The sequence below is a fragment of the Bufo bufo genome, chromosome 8 (assembly GCF_905171765.1).
Source record: "Bufo bufo chromosome 8, aBufBuf1.1, whole genome shotgun sequence".
NCBI lineage: Eukaryota > Metazoa > Chordata > Amphibia > Anura > Bufonidae > Bufo > Bufo bufo.
The window spans coordinates 54,610,147-54,631,890 of NC_053396.1; the positions used below are offsets into that span (position 1 = coordinate 54,610,147).

Consider the following 21,744-nt stretch of genomic DNA (forward strand, 5'->3'; position numbering starts at 1 on the left):
GCCTGTAAAGCTAAATAAAAAACTAATGTTCCCTATATGTTACACCTGTGCCTTGAACTGTCTGAAAGACATTTGCACCCACACAGACGATGAGCGTTCCCTAACCGGTACATGGTGCACCATAGAACTAGTTTTAGCTGTTGAAAAAGGTTACAGGATTGCCGAGATCTACGAGATCTGGCATTTTCTGAACACAACAGACGATCTGTTTGCCCCGTAAATCAAATTACACCTCAGAGATAAACAGGAGGCTTCCGGTTATCCCAGTTGGTGTAAAACGGATTCTGAAAAAACGGCTTACATAGCGGCATTTTTAAAAAAAAGAAGATGTCTGCTTGCGTTCTGATAAGATAGCTGTAAACCCAGCAAAAAGACACATTTCAAAACTGTTCCTAAACTCTTTGTGGGGTAAGTTTGGACAGCGTTCTAACTTGTCACGTACCAGCATAGTCACGGACCCTGACGAACTTTTCAAACTAGCTTTTGTGCCATACTACGACCTCTCCGAGGTTAATTTCATCGATGACGATACGGCGTTAGTCAATTGGCGCTATGTAAAAGAGCGCTACACCCACAACAAAAACACAAACATTTTTATAGCCTGTTTTACAACTGCCTATGCCAGACTCGAATTATACAAGCTCCTAGACAGGGTGCAGGAACGTTGCCTTTATCACGACACACGTGAGTAAGGGGTCTGAATGGACGCCACCCTTGGGTGACTTTCTCGGTGAACTAACTAGTGAAATACCCGACGACGCCCACATTACCTAGTTTTTATCCGCTGGCCCAAAGACTTACGGCTACAAACTTAACAACGGTAAAACCGTATTGAAGGTTAAGGGTATAACACTCAATGTTGCTAACACACGGCTTGTTAATTTTGACAGTTTAAAAGACCTTGTGTTGGATTACTCACACAACACCGACCCCGAGACGCAGAAAAAAATAGGTATCGAACAAGACGGCATTTTCAGAAATAGGAAGCGTTTGACCATAGAGACAAGACCGTTATGTAAAACGCAAAAGTGCGTCTACACAAAGAGACAGCTGACGGCTGACTTTACAACGCTGCCTTTCGGCTATTAAACATGCCTGCGCAATTTCAACATCCTTTTTCGTGTATTCTAGCAGGACCCTCAAATTCCGGAAAGAGTTTTTTTATTAAAAATGTATTAATGCATCAGGATACGTTAATGTCGCACAAACCTGATAATGTCATTTGGTTTTACGCATGTTGGCAGAAATTGTATGATGAACTAACCCGTTTGTTTACAAATATCAGGTTTATCGAGGGGGTCCCACAAAATTTTACAGACGCCGAGCTATTTCCAATGGATAAGGTAAATTTGGCGGTTGTTGATGATCTTATGGAGGCGGCTTGTGAAAATCTTGAAATACAAAAACGCATTCACCAAATACGTACACCACAGAAATTTGAGCATTATGTATCTCGTTCAAAACGTTTTTTGTCAGGGTAAGAAAAGCCGAACCATAAATTTAAACACTAAATACATGGTCCTTTTTAAGAACCCTCGTGATAAATTACAGGTTATTACATTGGCTCGGCAGATGTACCCCGGTAAAACACGTTTCTTTTTAGAAGCTTTTGAAGATGCTACACACAAGCCTTACGGCTATTTACTTGTAGATTTAAGATCTGACACGCCTGAGGACCTGCGACTCAGAACCGGTCTGTTCCCACCAGCTCTGCCGGTGGCTTATGTGTGCAAACAGAAGCTCTAAAATGAGGTATCTCACATCTTTACGGTTATTTTTGTTAGCTGCGCTGGTGCTGTAAGGATGTCGAACAGGATCCGGCGTAATTGGGGTCTTTTAAAAGCATTAGTCAAAACAAATCTGAAGGACCGAAAATCAATATTACGTAATGCCAGTAATGATTTGATATCGGCTATTGGCGAGATAGCGCTCAACATCCTTAAAGGAAAGATACCTCTTAAAGAGCGCCAAAAATATATATTGAAAAAATGGCGTCGGGCTATAAAGAAATTAAGCGATAAAAAGTACTCCATTAAAGGAAAGAAGCGCATTGTGAGCCAGCGCGGCGGTTTTATAGGAGCTTTGCTCGGTTTTGCAATACCTTTAATCACTAGCCTGATAGCTAATACAGCGGGTGGCTCATAATGCAGTATGCAGAGAAAATGTTCCTGGTTTCCAAAAATGAAATGGACAGGCTTAAAAATTTGTCCGCAGATGCAACAGATATACGCCAAACAGCCATACGGCGATTAGATGATGAGATTAGCGAAATACTACACAGAAATGACCTTTCAGGTGATGAAAAAATTAAGAGATACACAGCCGTGTTACAGAGGTACTTAATGCTCAACAAACAGTCCGGTAAAGAAATGCCTGGTATAACCCTGATTACGCAGCCGCAAACCGATCAACAACAATTGTCAAATGCAACCTCAATCAGCATAGATACTAACGAGATACTTGACAGTATTAACACACGTTATAGAAAAAATGCAGAACTATTGTTAAGTAAACTGTACCGCGCTGGTAATAAGCCGTACTGGAACGCTATGGGTGAGTTCATTTACAAAGAACAAACTGTAACCGGTTCAAACATTATTGACCTGATTCGAACAGCTACCCAGAGTCATGGGCTGCCTAAGATTAAACCTCACGGTTGGGACTATTTTATGGAAACTATCGCACAGCTGAACACCCCGTCAACGGTTATCGGTAATACAAGAACAAGAGAACTTTTCGATAATTTGAAAAAGCAGGCGCTGAGTGAACCCTTTGACGAGGCTCGAAGCACTTTTAACCCTCCGGTGTTATTAACATCGCCTACTGTGTCGACCCGGGGCTCATTATTACCTAAAAAGAGGCCCCCGCCCTTGTTGCAAGCTGCTTGGTTAACGTTGTTAATTTTCTTACTTTGGCGATTGTATATAAACTTTCTTTGTATTAAACAGCTTATAATGTTTTTATTTGTTTTACATAAATTTTTACTTTGCATGTATATAAAATTTATTTGTGTGTAATGTCTTATAATGTTTTATTTACGCTACATAAACTGTTTTAAATAAAAATGTAGTCTGTTTTTCTTTTTACAATAAATATAATAGCTTGATTATTTAAAATTGTATAAACAGTTAGGACGTGTTGTTGAGTAGACGCTGTTTAAAACACAGCTAAAATGCCTGCAAAAAGCAAAATATTGCGAAAGCAATACTACACGCCAAAAGCGGTCGGCTCTTATGGGGGCGTTGAATCCTTATTCAGAGAAGTACGGAAATTTGGAATAAGAAAAGACTCTGTAAAAAACTGGTTGAGCAACGAGGATACTTATACATTGTACAAACCTGTTAAAAAATCTTTTACAAGAAACAAAGTTATGGTGTCTGATATAGATGCTCAATGGCAGGCAGATCTTGTGTCGATGCTGGATTTTTCTAAAGAAAATAATGGTGTAAAATACCTGCTGACGGTCGTTGATATTCTATCTAAATATGCCTGGGTGTCGGGCCTTTCAAATAAGTCCGGCGCTACCGTGGCTACCGCTTTTGAGCAGATATTTAAGTTAAGCGCCGAACCCCCCGAAAGCTCCAGACTGATCGGGGCCGTGAGTTTATAAACAAACCTATGAGGCGTCTTTGTGAGTCCTATAAAATACATCATTTTTTAACTACAAACGCTGTTAAGGCTGCGTTGGTCGAGCGTTTTAATAGAACGCTGAAAACTAAAATGTGGCGCTATCTTAGAGAACAAAACACGTACAGGTACATTGACAAGTTACAAGACTTGGTGTATAGTTATAACCACACATACCACAGAACTATAAGGCGGCGCCCCGTCGATGTGACAAAAGAGAACTCTTTAACCGTTTGGAAAAATATCTACGGGTGTTACGATACTATTAAAAAAGTTAAACCGTTATTAAAAATAGGTGACCACGTCAGAATTGTGCGTTATAAGGGTTTTTTTACAAAGGGGTATGAACAAACCTATACGGACGAGATATTTAAAATTCACGCTGTAAACACTCGGGGCCTCCGACCCCTTTATAAGTTGAAAGACCTGTCCGATGAGCTCATTGAAGGCTCATTCTACCCGGAGGAAGTCCAAAAAGTAACTCTCGGCAAGCTACGAGTTTACAGGATAGAAAAAAATAGTGAAAAAGAAGAAAGTTCGTGGTAAAACGCTGTGTTTTGTAAAGGGCGATAGGTTACCCCGACAAGTTTAACTCTTGGGTACCTGAAAAACAGTTGATGCGTCTGTAAACTATGGAGGACGGCTCGTTTTTTATCACGCTGCCCTGCAACGCCTCTGCCAAACTTTATCCCGAAAACAGCATCGCCGATTACACCACTAAGTTAGCAAAAGCGGTGCATCTTCGCGGCTCTTACGAAGTGGCTTTAGTGGAGATTCAGTATCCACATACGTGGGAAACCTTTGGCCCCGGAGATGGTGTATTTTACGTCGCACAGCGCTCCGAGTCGATCAGTGAGCTTTTTGTTAAATCGGGTTATTACGCCAATATGCACGATCTCATCAAAGCCATTAATAGCAAACTTGAATCTATAAAAATACCTCCCGATCAACTGCGTCTAAGATACGACGATATTGACAGAACCGTTTATGTACTGAATTCACCAGCCTACAAGTTCATGCCTTGTGTGAAGTTGGGGAATATTTTGGGGCTGACGGGGTATTCGCAAGCTCCGTCGCTCAAGAATGTAGACACCGAGCACATCACTCTCCGCTACAAAGGACCCGGCTTACCTGTTTTAGAACATCATGTTGGCGGTATAAAGGGGCTTGCTCTAGTTTCATCAAAAGAGAAAAAAATTAATTCCGATATTAAAGCTGGTTTTTATACATTATTTGTTTGTACCGATATCGTCCAACATCAACTTGTTGGCGATAGTTACGTACAACTTTTAAGAACTGTCGAGTTAGGCGGTAAAAATGGGGATATAGTCACGCAAAAGTATCACCGGCCGGACTATATACCTGTTTGTAAACATCATTTTGACACGGTCACAATATCGATACTCACGGACCAGGCTAAACCTGTTAAATTCAAATACGGTAAGACTATTGTGCGATTACACTTTAGACCGCGCGCTGTGACGACGCATTAAAATGTTGTCCCAGAGAGTGTACGGTGACCCAGACGCATATACGCATTATTACATAATGCAAGCCGGTCATGGCTTGGACGGATTTCACGGTACTGAATTCATGCATGGTTCTGGACTCGCCGGATTATTTAGGGGTCTGTTCCGACGTGTCGTTCCCCTATTTAAGAAAGGTGTGGAGCTTGTAAAACCGCACGTGAAAACAGCCGCCCGTAACATTGCTAAAGACGTTGTCACTACGGCCTCGACCGCCTTTATGGATCGTATAAATAGGTCGGCGCAGCGCCAGGAGGGCTCTGGTATCGTACAAATACGTAAAAAAATGCGTAAAAGAAAACGTGAACGCGCGGCCCTTGTCTTACCAACTTTTATGAATAAAGTAGCAAAACCTAAGAGACGTCGCCGCCAGAAAACAAGAAGTCGTTCACCGAGTGACATCTTCTAGTCACCCGCTATGGCTTTCGTGCATGACGCCTCCGCCGAGTACGCCAAATCAGAATTGGATATCTTTCAAATACCGCCTACCCAAACAAGCATTGAAAAATCGCTTTATGTAGAGGTACAGCCAATCGCAGCAATCACTGACAATGCCCCTTTGGAATTCTACATCACGGGCAGCGGTGAATATTATTACGATCTTAATAACACCTTGTTACACGTTGTTTGCAAAATCGTTAGTCCTGATAACACCCCCATACCCGAAGGCTCCCGCGTTGCGCTTATTAACTACCCTATAGCGAGTCTTTTTAATCAACTGGATATAACGCTCGGCGACACGTTGATTTCAAGAAGCGACAACCTTTATACGTATAGAGCGTATATAGAGTCCCTAATAAATTATAATTCACAAACTTTAGCGTCCCAATTTACCGCCGGTTTATTCTATAAAGACACAGCGGGGCATCATGATGACCGGGTTATCGACGGGCGTAATGAAGGCTTCAGCAGGAGAGCAAAGTATTCAGCCCGATCTAAGAGTGTTGAATTAATGGGCCCCATTTACGCCGATATATTTAATCAACCGATGCTAATACTGAACGGTTTAGACCTAAAGATAAAATTGACCAGAAACAAAGACACTTTCTGCCTTATGTTGGCCGAGGCGGCCCATTTTAAAGTCCAAATACAGCATGCTTCCCTGTTTGTCAAAAGAGTACAAGTATCGCCCGCTGTAAGAATCGGTCACAGTCGCGCTCTGTTAACAGCTAACGCGAAGTACTCGATAGATCGGGCATCGCTTAAAGTGTATAGCGTCCCCGCCGGTACTCGCATTTGCAACCACGAGAATCTTTTCCTCGGAAACCTACCAAAAACAGTAATACTATCGTTTGTGGATAACGAATCATTTTCCGGGAGTTACCAAAGAAATCCTTTGTACTTCAACCACTATAATGTGAATTATGCAGCCTTATATTTGGATGGTCAACAGATACCGGCAAAACCTTTTCAACCTAACTTCCAAGACGAATCAGCTGTTCGTGAATATATGTCCCTAGTACATATTTTAAAGGAAACACAAGGCCGACAACGCTTTATTCGTCGATCGACACGAGTTCTTGAACGGTTACACTTTGTTCGCTTTTGATTTATCGCCGGATCAAGAGCCCGGCGGTCATTTCTCTCTAGTAAAAACTGGCAATCTGAGAGCTGAAATTAGATTTGCCGAGCCGATTGCAAAGACAATTAATATGATTGTATATTCAGTTCATGAAAATATTATTGAAATAAATAATCGTCGGGAGGTCTTATATGATTTTCAATAAAAATGAATAATTATGAAATTGCCTGTGTTATTAAAGCTGATATTAACGCCAGGCGCATATTTAAAGGTGTATTCCCATGTGATTTATTACCTGGAGGTAAAATCATCGACAGGCCCGCTGCCTACATTGTAAATACTGATAATTCATCTCAGCGGGGGAAGCATTGGATTTTACTTATATTATACCCGAATGATATATCTTATTTTTTTGATAGTTATGGTTTATCCCCCGCAAATGAAATATTTCCTGGCGACTTTATGCAGTTTTTATATAAAAATTCTAAGACTATAAGATATCAAAACAGACAAATACAAGACGCCGTTAGTTCCGTCTGCGGCCATTACTGTATCTATATCTTACAATGTCTCGCTAAAGGAATGTCTTTTGAAAATGTTTTAAAAATGTTCACTAACGATTTTAGAAAAAATGACCGTATTGTGCGATCATTTGTAACAAGACGCATGAAACGCTTATGTATACGATGCTGTAATTACAATCAAACGTGTCTGTCCCTACGTGATTGTTGCAAATAAGGAAATAAATAAAGCTTTTTAACCGAATTATATTCGTCATCGTTTTATTTTAATACTATTATATTAAATTAATATCAGGTGCTATAAATTTTAATATCAAACACGATAAATTTTAATATCAAACACGATAAATTTTAATAGCTAACACTATAAATTTTTAATAGCAACCACTATAAATTTTAATAGCACACACTATAAATTTTAATAGCTAGCGCTATAAATTTAATATCAAACACTATAAATCTTAATAGCAAACACTATAAATTTTAATATCAAACACTATAAATTTTAATAGCAAACACTATAAATTTTAATAGCACACACTATAAACTTAATATCAAGCAATATCAAGCGATATAAAATTTATATCAAGCGATATAATCTTTATATCAAACAATATCAATCAATATAAAAGGGGCGGGGTTATCTGTATAAAAGGGGGCGTGGTACCTGTCACTTTTAGTTTGACGAAACATATACCCTCTTACTACTACTTAAGTGCTTAAAGGGGTTGTCCAATTTATATTTATTGATTGACCTATCCTCAGGATAGGTCATCAATATCAGATCGGCTGGCGTCCGACATCCGGCATCCCCGCTGATCAGTATTTTGAAGAGAAGGCGTCCCATTCATTTCAATGGTATGGATCGCTTCTATACACTTGTATAGGAGCGATCCGTACCATTGAAATGAATGGGACGGCTTGGGTGTAATTATACCTGTTCACTGCTGCAGATGCAATGGCGAGCAGGTAAACAATGAAGAGGAGGCGCGCCTTTTCTTCAAAATACTGATCGTCGGGGGTGCCAGGTGTCGGACGCCAGCCGATCTGATGTTGATGACCTATCCTGAGGATAGGTCAATCAATATATATAACTTGGACAACCTCTTTAAAGTGATTATCCAAGACCTATAATGCCCCCCCCCAATATGCCCGGGCCCCTCACACAAATTGTACTTGCCTCGCACCTCATCACCCGCGTCGCTTCTGCTGCCCACATGTCAGCCGCTGCATCTCCCCGTCGCGTAGCTGAAAAAATCTGGCTTTGGGGGGGGGGGGGGGAGGGTCCTTAGCCAATAGCAGGTCTCGATGTGAACGAGCCCCTCTAGTGTCACCTGCGATAATAGGGAGGCTCATTCCTTTCACAGCCTGCTATTGGTTGTCCCCCCTAGGGTTGTTTTGGGTATTGAACTTTCGATACCCAGTTGATACTTTTGTCCCGGTATCGATACGATACCGGGATTTGCCTTTCATCAATACTAGGCTGTGCTACTGCACAGCCCAGTATCAGAGAACATGAGCGCACTGCTCTCATCGTGCGCCATGTTCCCTCAGCAGCATGGGGAGAAGGAAGCAGTCTTTCCCTCCCCCCTGTGCTGCTGCTGCCACCAATGAGAGCGCAGAAGGGGGAGGGGCTGTGGCCACTGCGCCAACAATGATAACTAATGTTTAATATGCAAATACAGCTGGCGGCAGAAACACATTGCTGGCACCCGACCTCTGACAGGGCACTGCGTCCACAGCAATTAACCCCTCAGGTGCCGCACCTAAGGGGTTAACTGTCGCAGATCGCACGCCCTGTCAGAGGTCGGGTGCCAGCAATGTGTTTCTGCTGCCGGTTGTGTTTGTATATTAAACGTTAGTCATCATTGTTGGCGCAGTGGCCACAGCCCCTCCGCCTCCTCTGGCCCTCTGCGCTCTCATTGGTGGCAGCAGCAGCACAGGGGGGAGGGAAAGACTTATTTTTATCATTGGTGGCACAGTGCACCCTCAACAGTATTAAAATTGTTGGTGGCAGTGGCCACAGAGTCCCCTCACCTCCTCTCATTGGTAGCAGTGGCAGTTCTGATCGGAGCCCCAGCAGTGTAATCCTGGGGCTCCGATCGGTTACCATGGCAGCCAGGACGCTACTGAAGTCCTGGCTGCCATAGTCAGCTCCCGGCTGCTGTGTGTACTATGCACAGGGCAGCAGGGAGAGTGTGAGGTCCTATTCACCCTAATAGAGATCTATTAGGGTGAATAGGACAAAGGATTAAAAGATCCAAGGTTCTACCCCTAAGGGGTGAAATAGTTATTAAGTAAACTGTAAAAGAAAAGTAAAAAAAAAAATACACCAAAATATTATAAATCACCCCTTTCCCAATTTTAAATATAAAATATATAAACAATAAATAAAATATTACATATCGCCACGTCCAAAAAGTGTGTCACCTTGTCCCCCCAAAAAATAGGATAGGACTGTTCTATTATGGGCTGGACGTTTCATAAAATGCGGAATGCACGTGGCTTTTTTTGGTGTTTTATTTTTTTGCGTGGTATCGAATGGTATTGAGTATTGTAATACTTTTTTATGGTATCGAAACCGAATCTAAATCTTGGTATCGAAACAACCCTAGTCCCCCCATCGACGGATATTTTCATCCACGCAATGGGGAGATTCAGCGACTGTCGTCCAGGCATCAGAAGTGACGTGGGTGCCGGGTAGTGAGGTAAGTATAATCTGTTTGAGGGGCTCAGGCATTGCGGGGGGCATTATAGGTCTAGGACAGGGATGGGCAAACTGCGGTTCTCCAGCTGTTGTAAAACCACAACTCCCAGTATGCCCAGTCTGTCTACAGCTATCAGCGTACAGCAGGGCATGAAGGGATTTGTAGTTTTACAACAGCTGGAGAGCCGCAGTTTGCCCATCCCTGGTGTAGGATAACCCCTTTAACTCTCATAGTGGAGCTGTTGTGGGGGTCAAAATGCTGATGTTTGAAAGGGTCTAATAGACGTGTCTAATTTTGTTTGAAAAAATGTATAACATTATACTCTGTGAATACAATCTATCGTTAGTCATTGTTTTTGACATTCAGGACAAAAATTAAGGAATATGTAGGCTTTGTTTCCCTTTGTAATGGTTGATCAATCTGAAGGTAGAAAAAAGCCATTTATTAATGAAGGTCTATACTTACTTGGTGAGGATGTAGTACTGTCAAAGTGATTGAGTCCTTTGCATTCCTGCAATAAATTAATAGAAATAAAGGTTTCAGCTCATCTAAAAAATAATAAATTAAACCATATTAAGTAATATATGTTTCCAATATTTTGTGTACACATTTTCAAGAGAGAAAGAAATGGGGGAATCGCATAACCCTTCACTGTGGCCACTTTCAACAGAATTTGGTCAGTATTTTTCATCAGTATTTGTAAGCCAAAACACAGAAGAGGCACAAATCTTTTTATTATTCCTTTTCTGTGTAGGTTTCACACTTGGTTTTGGCTTGCAAATAATGATGCAAAACATTGATCACATGCAGGACATGGGAAAGTGGCCTAACTCAATAAATCTCTGTTGTATTGCATCCTATAACATTTATAGATTTTTTTTTTTTACCTGACCAGTTCAATGAATCTCTCCCTCGAGGCCTCACTCACATCCTCATCATTTATTGCTAAGATCTGATCTCCTGAAAGTAGCTTGTTTTCTGATGGACCTCCTGAAATGAGAGGAAGCTAATATTCATCAAGCAACGGTTGTAATATATAGATGCTTTCATATAGTATTCAGATTGATTGGGTACTTTCACACTTGCCTAATTTGGTCAGTGTTTTATGTGTCTGTAAAGCCAAAACCAAGAGTGAAACCTACACAGGGAAAAAGTATAATGGAAAGATTTGTACCTCTTTTGCATTCTGATTGCACTCCAGGTTTTGATATACATATACTGATGCAATATAATGATGTAAAATACTGTACTATCATGTGAAAAGGTTTTATGGCTACTGGGAGTGGCATTGTTTCATTTCACAGTTGCAGTTGCTATCTTTTTTGCTCTCAGAGGTATACATAATTGACAAATAAATAAAAATGAATAAATAATACACCAAAAGGAAAAATGTTGATGTCATGACAGGGCTTCCAACTGAATTTTTTAGCAGGATAATGCTTGCCCACATACAAGGAAGGGTTGCATTCCTTGGCCTGCCCAATCTTTAGATTTATCGCCAATCAAGCATTTATGTGCCTGCTAGGATGCAATATCTGTGGGCAATTGTATGCAGGATACGATACAGAACCTCTATGCCTCCATACCCAACCATATCTCATCTTACATCTAGGCTAGGTGAAGGAACAGGGTACTAGATCCTATTTTCAATTGTACATTTTTCCCCAGTGAACTTATCCTTTCACTCAAATATGTAATTATATAATATATATATATATATATATATATATATTATATATTATATATATATATATATACATACATACATACATACATACACACACAGTCCTGATCAAAAGTTTAAGGCTACTTTCACACTTGCGTTCAGAGCGGATCCGTCTGGTGTCTGCTCAGATGGATCCGCTCCTATAATGCAGACGTTTGCATCCGTTCAGAACGGATCCGTCTGCATTATAGTTTGAAAAAAATTCTAAGTGTGAAAGTAGCCTGAACGGATCCGTCCAGACTTTACATTGAAAGTCAATGGGGGACGGATCCGTTTGAAGATTGAGCCATATGGTGTCATCTTCAAACGGATCCGTCCCTATTGACTTACATTGTAAGTCTGGACGGATCCTCTTGCCTCTGCACGGCCAGGCGGACACCCGAACGCTGCAAGCAGCGTTCAGGTGTCCGCTTGCTGAGCGGAGGCTAAACGCCGCCAGACTGATGCATTCTGAACGGATCTGCGTCCACTCAGAATGCATTAGGGCTGGACGGATGCGTTCGGGGCCGCTTGTGAGCCCCTTCAAACGGAGCTCACGAGCGGACACCCGAACACAGGTGTGAAAGTAGCCACTTGAAAAAATGTCAAAAAATCATATTTTACATTGTTGGATCTTAACAAGGTTCCAAGTAGAGCTTCAACATGCAACAAGAAGAAATGAGAGTGAGATAAAACATTTTTTGAGCATTCAATTAATTGAAAATAACGATTAAACTGAAACAGGCTGCTTTTCAGCTGATCAAAATTTTAGGACCACATGCCTTTAACCCCTTAAGGACTTAGGGCATACCGATACGCCCTATTTCCGGAGTCCTTAAGGACTCAGGGCGTACCGGTACGTCCTAAGTTTAAATCGCGATTGCGGCGCCGCGGGGGTTAATCCGAACAGGATGTCTGCTGAAATAATTCAGCGGGCATCCTGTCACAATGCCCAGGGCGGTCATGTGACCCCCCCTTGTCGGTGATCGCCACAAACCGCAGGTCAATTCAGACCTGTGGTTTGCGGCTTTTACGTGCGGTTGCGGCGGGTGTCGGCGGTGCCATCGGGTCCCCATGCGGCTGTGGGGGGGACCCGATGGCATGGAAGGCAGCGCGATGTCTAAGGAAGGCATCGCGCTGCCTTCCGGTGACGAGCCTGTGAGATCCAGTCCCCTGGATCTCACAGGTAGGAAGCTGTATGAGTAATACACACAGTATTACTCATACAGCCAATGCATTCCAATACAGAAGTATTGGAATGCATTGTAAAGGAATATACCCACCAAAGTGGGACAAAAAATAAAGTGAAAAAAAAAGTAGAAAAAATAGTTTACCCCCCAAAAATTTAAGTTTCAAGTAAAAATAAACAAAAACATCATTTTCCCCAAATAAAGTAAAAAAAAAAAAATGGAAAAAATTAGGGGAAACAAACAAAAAAAAAAAAGTATACATTTTAGGTATCGCTGCGTCCGTATCGACCGGCTCTATAAACATATCACATGACCTAACTCCTCAGATGAACACCGTAAAAATAAAAACTGTGCTAAATAAACCATTTTTTGTCACCTTACATCACAAAAAGTACAACAGCAAGCGATCAAAAAGGAGTTTGCCCACCAAAATAGTACCAATATAACCGTCACCTCATCCCGCAAAAAAATAAGCCCCTACCTCAGACAATCGTCAAAAAAAATAAAAAAAACTATGGCTCAGAATATGGAGACACTAAAACATCTTTTTTTTTGTTTGAAAAAAGCTTTTATAGTGTAAAACTTACATAAATAAAAAAAACATATATACATATTTGATATCGTCGCGTTCGTATCGACCGGCTCTATAAAAATATCACATGACCTAACCCCGTAAAAAATTTAAAATAAAAACTGTGCTAAATAAACCATTTTTTGTCACCTTACATCACAAAAAGTGTAATAGCAAGCGATCAAAAAGTCACACGCACCCCAAAATAGTGCCAATAAAACAGTCATCTCATCCCGCAAAAATCCTACCCTACCCAAGGTAATTGCCCAAAAACTGAAAAAATTATGGCTCTCAGACTATGGCAACACTAAAACATGATTTTTTTTGCTTCAAAAATGAAATCAGTGTGTAAAACTTCCATAAATAAAACAAAAGTATACATATTAGGTATCGTGACAACCTGGTTTATAAAAATATCACATGATCTAACCTGTCAGATGAATGTTGTAAATAACAAAAAATAAAAACGGTGCCAAAACAGCTATTTCTTGTTATCTTGCCTCACAAAAAGTGTAATATAGAGCAACCAAAAGTCATATGTACCCTAAACTAGTACCAACAATACTGCCACCCTATCCCGTAGTTTATAAAATGGGGCCACTTTTTTGGAGTTTCTACTCTAGGGGTTCATCAGGGGGGCTTCATATGGGATATGGTGTCAAAAAAAACAGTCCAGCAAAACCTGCCTTCCAAAAACCGTATGGCATTCCTTTCCTTCTGCGCCCTGCCGTGTGCCCGTACAGCGGTTTACGACCACAAATGGGGTGTTTCTGTAAACTACAGAATCAGGGCCATAAATATTGAGTTTGGTTTGGCTGTTAACCCTTGCTTTGTAACTGGGAAAAAATTATTAAAATGGAAAATCTGCCAAAAAAGTGAAATTTTGAAATTGTATCTCGATTTTCCATTAATTCTTGTGGAACACCTAAAGGGTTAACAAAGTTTGTAAAATCAGTTTTGAATACCTTGAGGGGTGTAGTTTATAGAATGGGGTCATTTTTGGGTGGTTTGTATTATGTAAGCCTCGCAAAGTGACTTCAGACCTGAACTGGTCCCTAAAAATTGGGGTTTTTGAAAATTTCAGAAATATTTAACGATTTGCTTCTAAACTTCTAAGCCTTGTAACATACCCAAAAAATTAAATATCATTCCCAAAGTGATCCAAACATGAAGTAGACATATGTGGAATGTAAAGTAATAACTATTTTTGGAGGTATTACTATGTATTATAGAAGTAGAGAAATTGAAACTTGGAAATTTGCAATTTTTAAAAAATCTTTGGTAAATTTGGTATTTTTTTATAAGTAAAAAGGAAATTTTTTTTACTTCATTTTACCAGTGTCATGAAGTACAATATGTGATGAAAAAACTGTCTCAGAATGGCCTGGATTAGTCAAAGCGTTTTAAAGTTATCAGCACTTAAAGTGACACTGGTCAGATTTGCAAAAAATGGCCAAGTCCTTAAGGTGAAATAGGGCTGAGTCCTTAAGGGGTTAAAAGGCCAAATCTGTGCAAAGATGAGGATTCATTGTCATTTTCTGTAAGGTAGTCACACGTTGTGATGGCAAAAGCAAAAAAACTCTCCCTTTTTGAACGTGGTCGGGTTGTTGAACTTCATAAGCAGGGTCTCTCACAGCGTGCCATCGCTGCTGAGGTGGGACGCAGTAAGACAGTCATTTGGAATTTCTTAAATGATCCTGAGGGTTATGGAACAAAAAAGTAAAGTGGAAGACCCCAAAAAATGTCATCAGCACTGAGCCGGAGGATCCAACTTGCTGTCCGTCAAGACACTGGAGATTCCTCGACCCAAATTAAGGCCCTTACTGGTGCTGACTGCAGCCCCATAACCATCAGATGGCATCTGAGACTGAAGGGCTTCAAAAACAAAAAAACATCTTTAAAGACCTGGTCTCCTTGAACGCCACAGACCTGCTCGTTTGAACTTTGCAAGAGAGCACCAAACATGGGACATGCAAAGGTGGAAGAAAGTTTTATTCTCTGATGAGAAAAAATTTAACCTTGATGGTCCTGATGGTTTCCAACGTTACTGGCATGACAAGCAGATCCCACCTGAGATGTTTTCTATGCGCCACAGTGGAGGGGGAGCCATAATGGTCTGGGGTGCTTTTTTCTTCAGTTTGAACAATGGAGCTTCAGGAAGTGCAGTGACGTCAAACAGACGCTGGCTATCTCCAGATGTGTCACGGTCTGGAGTCGGGCTCGGAGGCCAGTAGCTATAGCAGCAGAGCAGATATTCAAATAGGACACCTTGGCTGATGACACAGATTCACCTGAGTTTCGGGGTCTAAGTACTAACCGGTATTCGCCAGAGCTCCTGATGGTGGAGATGGACTTTGCTGCGTGTTAGTACCAGGTCGCGGTCCTCAGGATAGCCCCTCCAGGAGGTGAGCGAGCCAAGGTCCAGTAGCAGATATAGCAGGCAGGGATCAAGCAGAAGCGTGGTTGAGAAGCAAGCCAAAAGTCGGTAACGAATAGTACAGGTTGGGATTAGGCAGGAGCGTAGTCGAGGAACAAGCCAAAAGTCAGTAACGGATGGTAGCAGAGATCCGGTCGGCAGCAGGATAGACAGGAGCGAGATATTGGCTGGTAAAGGCACAGGAAACCAGGAAGTGCAGAGACATGGCTTAAATCAGGAAGTTCATGGGAGGAGTTCAAGGTTCAAGGCAAACAAGATTCAAGACAAGATCATTCAAGGAATTGTCTAAGGAACTGTCCAGCATTTCAGGTGGCTCAGCAAGTAGAGGCACTGCCAGACACAGAGGAGGTCGCGGGTTCAAGTCCAGATCCTTACAGTACTCCCGTCCTCCCAGGACAGCCCCTGGATGTCTTAGGGCCAGGTTTGTGAGGAAACCTCTGGTGGAATTCCTTTGTTAATCTAGGGTCATGAACATTCTTATCAGGCTCCCAAGAGTTTTCTTCTGGCCCATATCCTTCCCATTGAACCAGATATTGTAATTTGTTCCGAAAGATCCTGGAGTCAAGAATTTTTTCCACCACAAATTCTTCTTCACCCTGTACTTCAACAGGTGGAGGAGGAGGGTGAATTCTTCCAGAAAAAGTATTTTCATGAAACGTTTTGAGTAGCGATATATGAAAAACAGGGTGAATCCTCATATTGTCGGGAAGTTTTAGGCGAAAAGTGACCGGGTTGATTAAAGCAGAAATCTCAAAAGGTCCCACAAACTTTTGACCCAACTTAGCACATGGAACCTGAACCTTCACATTTTTGGTAGATAACCTGGATCTCCTGTAATGAAGTTAATCTGTTGGTAACAGCAGGAATTGGAGTTGAAATGGGTAGATCTGGAATAAAAACTGGATGATACCCAGACCATTACTTCTGCAGTGTGTTTGGCAGAGGGTATCCCCTTAACTGGAATAAAATGAGCCATTTTAGTGAGACAATCCACAACTACCAGGATGGTGGTCATCCCTTTAGAGAGGGGAAGGTCGACCACAAAGTCCAAAGAAATTGACCCCCATGGTCTTAATGGAACAGGCAGTGGTTGAAGTAACCCCAGAGGAGAAGATCGGGGTGTCTTATTGCGAGCACAGGTTCAACATGAAGCAACATAACTCTTGACATCTTTCTTGTACCCAGGTCACCAAAAGGAACGTGATAAGAGTTCCTCAGTCTTAGAAACCCTAAAATGACCAGCAAGTTTAGAGTCGTGAACCAACCTCAGGGCTTCTACTCAAACTGATTCGGGTACATAGAGGCAATGTGCTTGAGTCCAAAAAACGTTGCTGTACTTGAGGTTAAAGTCTTTAGGAGGATGATTAAGAAGTGGGTCATTCTCATACCCCTCCTTGAGAAGATTAAGAAAGGTCTTAGAACTCATGGCCCCTAGAAAGTTTTTTTGAGGCAGGATCATACATTCAGAGTTGCTTTCCTGGAGAGGCCCAGACAACATCCGTGACAGGGCATCAGCCTTACCATTCCTTGACCCAGGGCGGTACGAGATAACAAAATTGAACCTCGAGAAGAATAGGGTCCAACGTGCTTGTCTAGATGACAACCTCTTGGCAGAATGAATAAATTCAAAATTTTTATGATCCGTGAGAATGGTTACAGGGTGCTTAGCGCCTTCCAGCAGATGCCTCCACTCAGAAAATGCTTGCTTAATTGCCAGCAGCTCCTTGTTTCCAATGTCATAATTCTTCTCGACTGGAGACATCAGTCGAGAGAAATAAGCACAAGGATGAAGCTGAATTCTTTCTCCAATTCGCTGAGAAAGGATAGCTCCCACAGCAGAATCTGAAGCATAAACTTCTACGATGAAAGGTAGTTCAGGATCTGGATGTACCAGTATTGGTGCAGTAGTGAAGAGAGTCTTTAGTTTACTAAAAGCAGTCCGTGACTCAGGTGACCACAAAAAGGGTATTCCTTTCTTTGTCATCTGTGTAATTGGAGCTATTACCTTGGAAAAATTCCTTATAAATCTTCTGTAAAAGTTGGCAAATCCAACAAATCGTTGCATCTCCTTAACATTCCTAGGGACAGGCCAATCCACCACTGCTTTGATCTTATCGGGATCCATGCTTACCCCTTCAGAAGAAATTATGTAGCCCAAAAACTGGATCTGACTTTGTTCAAACTCGCATTTCTCTAGTTTGATGTAAAGTTGATTCTCTCGAAGACAATACAGACATGCTTGTGGTGTTCTTCCAAATTATCAGAAAAAATGAGAATATCATCCAAATATGCTATTACAAACTGATCCAGCAAATCTCGGAAAACATCATTAATAAAATGCTGAAAGGTTGCGGGAGCATTGCACAGTCCAAAGGGCATGACCAAAGACTCAAAATGTCCATATCTGGTTCTGAAAGCAGTTTTCCATTCATCTCCAGGACGAATGCGGACAAAGTTGTATGCCCCCCGTAAATCTAATTTGGTAAAGAGCTTGGCGGAGCGGAGTCTCTCGAGCATTTCTGGAATCAGTGGGAGTGGATAGCGATTTTTAATTGTGATCCTGTTTAAATCTCTGTAGTCGATACACGGACGCAGGGTTGAGTCCTTTTTTTTCACAAAGAACAAGGCTTCCCCAGCAGGAGATTCTCATTAAGCCACTCCCGGAGCACCTTCAGTTCAGGTTCTGATAAAGAAAAAAGGTGACCAAAGGGTATTTCTGCCCCTGGAAGCAATTCAATGGGGCAATCATAAGAGCGATGAGGAGGCAGCTGATTGGCGTTCTTTTTACACAAACGTCCTGAAACTCAAGATATTGTGGAGGTAGCTTGTCATATGACTGGGTAGTTACCATAACTGCTTGTGAATCCAGGGTTGGTGGAGGGCTTATTTGATAAGCTTCCTTGCAATGTTTTTTGCAATGGTCAGATGTAAAGCTTAACCTCCTCAGGACCGCCGAACGCAGGATTGCGTCCTGGCGGCGGCAGGGTTATTCCTCTTGGACACGCCGATGCGTCCTCTCGCGAGACGCGAGATTTCGAGCATAGCCGGCCCGCACATGCGCAGTGAGGTTAGAAAAGAAAAAGTTAGAGGAGAAGTTCGTCACCAGCCTGCCAGCCAATGATCATCGCTGGCAAGTTGGTGACTTTTAAAAAATCGAATCAGAAGCCATTTAACACATTATATTTATAAATATAATGTGTTAAATGGCTTCTGTGCGCTCTGCTGGTTCCTTTTCGTCGGTTGGTTCCAGCAGAGAGCACACATCACTGTAAGTACACAAAACACTATACATTTAGCCCCAGATCACCCCCCATCACCCCAATTAACCCCTTGATCACCCCTGTCAATCACTAGTGAAAGGGAAAAAAGTGATGAGTGTAAACTGTAACTTTTTTTTCCACCAGTATTGACTGTTAGGTTTTAGGTTAGTTTAGGCCCCTTTGGTAGGTAGTTAGCGTCAGTTAGCGCCTAGCCCACCGCACCGCAGTAACTGATTCGCTGATTAGCTTATCGCTAATCAGCATTGGTACTTTTATAGTATCTGTAAGTGATCAGAACTGATCACAGTCAGATCTATAATAGTATTAGTGTCACCTTAGCTCGCCCTCCACCCAAAACGCAGTGTTTGCCCGATCCAGGCTTGCTTTTTTTCTTGGGTAGTCTCAGGGAATACCCCCTAAATTTAGTTGACCAAATGGCAAGTAAGGGGTATTCTTCTGAAGAGGCCTACAGGCTTCTGACCCAGTCGGATGAGGAATGGGAACCCTCATCTGACGAATCCAGCGGGTCAGAATACGAACCTGTAGAAAGCAGTGGCAGTCTAACCCAAAGTTCGGACGATGAGGTTGAGGTCCCTGATACCACCAGGCGTACCCGGCCCTGTGTTGCTAGACCACAGGTTGCACAGGATCCTCTTCAAGGGCAGCAGAGTGGGGCTGGCGCTGTCGGATTACGTGGTGAGGCATACACCAGCAGCGCAGCCCATCCTGGACCTAGTACCAGCACTGCCATAGAACATGGTGAAGTGGCGAGCACCAGAAGGGCAGTTGAAGCTGGTACGGTGGCACGTGCATTAGTTCCCCCGTCGCAGCCACCGCACAGACAGGCCCGTAGAGCCCCTAGAATCCCTGAGGTGCTGGCAAACCCTGATTGGCACCCCCAAACTTCAGCCACACCAGTAGTTCCCCCTTTCACCGCCCAGTCTGGAGTTCGGGTTGAGACAGCTCAGATCGGATCGGCACTGGGGTTTTTTGAGCTGTTCTTGACTGCGGAGCTCTTGGACTTATTCGTGGCAGAAACAAATCGGTATGCCACTCAATTTATAGCCGCCAACCCGGGAAGTTTTTATGCCCAGTCTTTTCGGTGGAAACCTGTCCAAGTTTCCGAATTTAAAACTTTTCTGGTCCTTCTCCTCAACATGGGCCTGACAAAAAAGCATGAATTGCGGTCATATTGGTCCACGAACCCAATTAATCACATGCCCATGTTCTCTGCTGCCATGTCCAGGACACGATTTGAGACCATCCTGCGTTTCCTGCACTTTAGTGACAAAAGCACCTCTCGTCCCAGAGGCCACCCAGCTTTTGACCGGCTCCACAAAATTCGGCCCCTCATAGACCACTTTAACACCAAATTTGAAGATTTGTATACCCCTGAGCAAAACATCTGCATAGACGAGTCCCTGATACATTTTACCGTGCGCGTTGGCTTCAAACAATACATCCCAAGCAAGCGCGCCCGGTATGGGGTCAAATTGTATAAGCTCTGTGAAAGGGCCACAGGCTATACGCACAAATTTCGAGTCTATGAGGGTAAAGATCAGACCCTGGAGCCGGTTGGTTGCCCTGACTACCTGGGGAGCAGTGGGAAGACAGTCTGGGACTTGGTGTCACCCTTATTTGGCAAGGGGTACCATCTTTATGTGGACAATTTCTACACAAGTGTGCCCCTCTTCAGGCATTTGTTTTTAGAACAGATTGGCTGCTGTGGCACCGCGCGACCTAGTTGCCGGGGCTTCCCCAAATGGCTCGTTACCACCTGTCTTGCAAGGGGGGAGAGGGCTGCCTTGTGTAACGAAGAACTGCTTGCGGTGAAATGGAGAGACAAGCGTGACGTTTACATGCTCTCCTCCATTCACGCAGACACGACAATCGAAATTGAACAAGCAACTGGAGTCATTGAAAAGCCCCTCTGTGTCCACAACTATAATTTGCTCATGGGAGGGGTGTACTTCAATGACCAGATGTTGGCTCCTTATTTACTTTCCCGCAGGACCAGACGCTGGTATAAGAAGGTGTCTGTATATTTATTTCAATTGGCTGTCTATAATAGTTTTGTTCTCTACAGTAAGGCTGGGAGAACAAAATCCTTCCTCAAATTTCAGGAAGAGATCATCGAGAACCTCCTGTATCCAGGAGGTTCTGTGGCCCCAACCACCAGTGTAGTGAGCCGTCTACACGAGCGACATTTCCCCAATGTCGTTGCTGGTACCTCAAACCAAGCGCCACCCCGAAAAAAATGGCAAGTCTGTAGCAGGAGTGGAATAAGGCGTGACACCCGCTATTTCTGTCCTGACTGCACTGACCACCCTGCCCTATGCTTAGGGGAGTGTTTCCGGAAGTAACACAAACAGGTACACTATTAGCATAGGGATTGCGTGACACAGGACAGGCACACAGGGGTCTTAGGGCCCTTTCACACAGAGCTGCTGCAAACCTTTCCTTTCACCTGGGACAAAGTGCATAATGTACTTCGCCACATCTCTGGGCGATTTGCGCTTTGCACATTGTCCCATGGGGAAGGAGAGGTTTGTTCTATAAAGGTAAAAAAAAAAAATCACCGGTAAGCAAAAAAGTTAATGTTCTGTTCCAAAAGTTCAATAAAGTTTATAAAGGTTAATGTTCTGTTCAAATGTTATATAAAGTTATTGCGTTGCGG

The 21,744-nt window shown here is 42.6% G+C and overlaps 1 protein-coding gene across 1 annotated transcript in view; it reads right to left on the reverse strand.

The window, feature by feature from the left end:
• Nucleotides 1–21,744, reverse strand: part of FRMPD3 (FERM and PDZ domain containing 3) — a 634,362-nt gene that overhangs the window by 580,968 nt on the left and 31,650 nt on the right. The window contains exons 2-3 of the mRNA XM_040406286.1: nt 10,792–10,894; nt 10,370–10,415 (exon numbers count right to left, since the gene is read on the reverse strand). Of these exons, the coding sequence (XP_040262220.1) occupies nt 10,370–10,415; nt 10,792–10,894 (149 nt within the window). The remainder of the gene's footprint in view (nt 1–10,369; nt 10,416–10,791; nt 10,895–21,744) is intronic.